Source organism: Arachis stenosperma, chromosome 2, assembly GCF_014773155.1.
Source record: "Arachis stenosperma cultivar V10309 chromosome 2, arast.V10309.gnm1.PFL2, whole genome shotgun sequence".
NCBI lineage: Eukaryota > Viridiplantae > Streptophyta > Magnoliopsida > Fabales > Fabaceae > Arachis > Arachis stenosperma.
The window spans coordinates 45,969,034-45,972,752 of record NC_080378.1 but is presented as its reverse complement, the minus strand read 5'-3'; the positions used below and the strand labels follow the sequence as shown (position 1 = coordinate 45,972,752).

Here is a 3,719-nt window from a genome sequence, read left to right as displayed (position 1 = left end):
AGAGTGAGTCTAGTGATGGTATTTCAGATGAATAGAACAATCATAAGGAAATTTTTGAAGAAAATCCCTTATGAACTTGGGAAAGCTTACCCACCAAACTTAGACTACTTGCACATCTTTGGATGCAAATGTTTTATTTTAAATAACAAGGATAATTTGGGTAAATTTGATCCAAAGGCATATGAGTGTTTGTTTGTAGGATATTCCACAACTAGTAAAGCATATAGAGTTTATCATCAAGATGCTAGAATTATTGAAGAGTCCATACATGTTACATTTTGTGATACTAACTTGGTGCAAAGTATGTTGGGAGATTGTGACACAGGGAATCAAGTTCAAAAGGACATTGAAACTGCACAAAATCATGAAAATGAAAATTCTGGACAAGCTGAACCAGAAACTGCAACTACTAAAAATTCAAGAGACAATTCCGTTTTGTCTCATGAATCTGAAGGAAATCCTAAAGCCTGCAGCATCCAGAATCCATTGGTACCTGAATCTGCCTCCAAGTCTACCAGACCACGTGAATGGAGATTCTTGAAGAACTACCCTGAGGAATTTGTTATTGGGAACGTCTCTCGTGGAGTTAGAACTCGGTCCTCAACTAGAAAGGCCAATGAAAAGACAAACATTGTCCTTCTCTCTCAAATAGAGCCTCAGAATGTCAAAGAAGCCCTTAGTGACCCCTCCTGGGTTAAAGCAATGGAGGATGAGCTTCTTGAGTTTGAGAAGAACCAAGTGTGGACTTTGGTTCCTAGGCCAAGTGGAAAGAAAGTGATAGGCACCAAGTGGATTTTTCGAAACAAGCTAGGAGAGGATGGTAGCATTGCAAGAAACAAGGCAAGGCTCATGGCACAAGGATATGACCAAGAAGAAGGAATAGACTTTGATGAATCCTTTTCCCCTATTGCCCGAATGGAAGCCATAAGACTTCTCTTATCTTATGCTGCGTTTTGTGGTTTTAAATTATAACAAATGGATGTGAAATGTGCATTTCTGAATGGTGTGATAGATAGAGAAGTGTATGTGGAGCAGCCACCCGGTTTTGAAAATAAAGAGCATTCTAACTATGTTTTCAAATTATCAAAAGCTCTCTATGCCTTAAGACAAGCTCTTAGAGCTTGGTATAAGAGACTTAGCTCTTTTCTCTTGAAAAATAGTTTTCAAAGAGGTACCACAGACACAACTCTATTTATCAAGAATTCTAATAATTCTTTTATTCTAGTCCAAATATATGTTGATGACATTATTTTTGGATCAACTAATGAATCCCTTTGTTTTGAATTTGGAAAACTCATGACAAGTGAATTTGACATGAGTATGATGGGTGAACTTAATTTTTTCCTTGGGCTACAAATTAAACAAACTGAAAATGGTATTTTCATTCATCAAGAGAAGTATGCTAAGGAATTAGTTAAGAAATTTGGTATGGAAAATGCCAAACCCATGGGAACTCCCATGCACCCTAATTCTAAATTAGATAAGGGAGAAACTGAGAAAGATGTAGATGAGACTAGGTATAGAGGAATGATTGGTTCTCTTATGTACTTAACTTCCTCTAGACCCGATATTGTGCAAAGTGTTGGATTGTGTTCAAGGTTCTAATCCAAACCAAAAGAGTCACATCTTTCTGCAGTTAAGAGGATCGTTAGATATGTTCATGGCACATCCAATTTTGGTCTTTGGTATCCTATGATTGATGATTTTTCTGTAGTTAGTTATTGTGATGCAGATTTTGCCGGTGATAGAGTTGATAGAAGGAGCACTTCAGGCTTATGTTGCTTCTTTGGAAAGTCCTTAAATGTTTGGTCAAGTAAGAAACAGCCAACAGTAGCGTTATCCACTACTGAGGCTGAGTATATAGCTGCTTCTTCATGTTGTTCTCAGCTTATATGGTAAAAAACACAGCTTGCTTCAAGTTAAATGCTGAAAATATTCCCTTATTGTGTGATAATATGAGTGCCATTAATATTTCTAAAAATCTAGTTTTGCACTCTAGGACTAAACATATTGAAGTGAAATTTCATTCAATAAGAGAACATGTTCAAAAAGGGGATATTAGCATTCAATTTGTTAAATCAGAAGAGCAATTGGCAGATATTTTCACTAAACTACTACCTAAGGACAGATTCTGCATGTTTAGAACTAGTCTAGGTATTTTAAGTTATGATTCTTTGTTTGGAAGTTGCTGATGTGCTTGTTGGAGTTTTTATCTCATAAATAGGTATGAGACAATCCTGGGCAGGAGAAGAACGTTCCCTTCAATCACCGTGTTCTGGGATTGTTTCAAGTGAAAGTTAATCTGGGCCTACCTCAAAAATCAGATCTAGAGTGGTCCAATGTGTTTCCTTAAATCCAACCATCTCTGGGTCCAAATATGAATGTTATATTTTTTGTTTGGTTGATAATTTTTTTTTGCTTGACTGTTTACATTTTTTTGAAAGGGTTTTCATTTAATGTTTTCTGGTCCAAAAAGATTTTCAGTTTGATTTATTTTTTTTCAAAAAGGTTTTCAAAATTTAAATTTAATTTCCTGTTTTATCTTTAAAATCAAATAAAATCTTTCTCTTATGAGGTCATGTCTTTTCAAGTCATATCAATAGGTTATGCAGTTGCATAGTTTAAGAAATTTTCTTTTGGGTACGGTTATCAATACTCCATCTCTTCCCTCTATAACTCCTCCTCAAACCTTTCGGTTTCCTCCACTCCCTTTATTATTTCTCTTCCCTCAAAATTCAGAAACCACTCATATGAGGAAGAAAATCATTCCACAAAGGCCTCCTCGTGAAAAGATCCTCAAACTTCCATCAAAACCAAATCCCTCTACTCGTTCAAGAGATCAAACATTCACTCCCTCACCTTCTCCTCCTACCTCTCCTCCTCGTACTGATCCCATGGCACGGACCAAGACCACACCAAGGTATCCTACCTCAGCCAAGCCAACGCCACCACCAAAGGCAACGCCTTCCAAACTAAGCTCCTCGAAACTTGGCTCATCCAAGGGCAAGTGCCCTGCTACTAAAGAACCTATTCCTGAGTCAACACAACCTAAGCCAAAGTCTGTTCCTGTGCGTTCTCAATGAGGTAAAGCTCGAGTTTCTTTTTAATCAGTTAGTGAACCTGACATTGGGCCTTTTGATCAAAAATATCATTTTTGACCTCTCATTCAAACTATAACCCGTATAGATTCAAATCTGCCATGAATAATGACTTTTATGATGGAGTTATTAAGTATCATACCCTGTGTCCCTTTTTTCTTGTTGATTTGCCAACTTTGAAAAGAAAAACCTTTTCTTTTGTTGAAAATTTAGAATTTCTGGACTGGCATCATCTCTTTTCCATCAAAAAGCCTATTTACCCTCTTTTGGTCAAAGAGTTTTATGCTAACATGACATATCATGAAGGCACTGTTCACTCATATGTTAAGGGCCGAGACATGGTTTTAAAAAATGAAACAATCAGTGATTCATTGAAATATACTGATGTTGGGCCGTGTGCTTATGCATCTGTTAAGTGTGATGAAGGAGTTGGTATTTCTTACCATGATGCTTTGGCTAATATTTGTGAACATGTCTCCTTGATTGATGGCATTACACCCACTCACAAAGCCCTAGGATATAAACGTGCTCAGTTGCACCGAATGGTCAACCACATCATACTTCCTCAAAGTGGTTCATATCAAAGAGTTTCCTACACTGATACTCTTGTTTTATATGCCC

The 3,719-nt window shown here is 36.9% G+C and overlaps 1 protein-coding gene across 1 annotated transcript; it reads left to right on the top strand.

Annotated features, from left to right (window-relative positions):
- Positions 1-303: 303 nt before the first annotated feature.
- LOC130962843 (uncharacterized) lies at positions 304-3,083 on the top strand. Its single transcript, XM_057889004.1, has 2 exons — positions 304-820; positions 2,740-3,083. The coding sequence occupies exons 1-2, from the start codon at positions 304-306 to the stop codon at positions 3,081-3,083; spliced, it is 861 nt and encodes a 286-aa protein (XP_057744987.1).
- Positions 3,084-3,719: the final 636 nt, after the last annotated feature.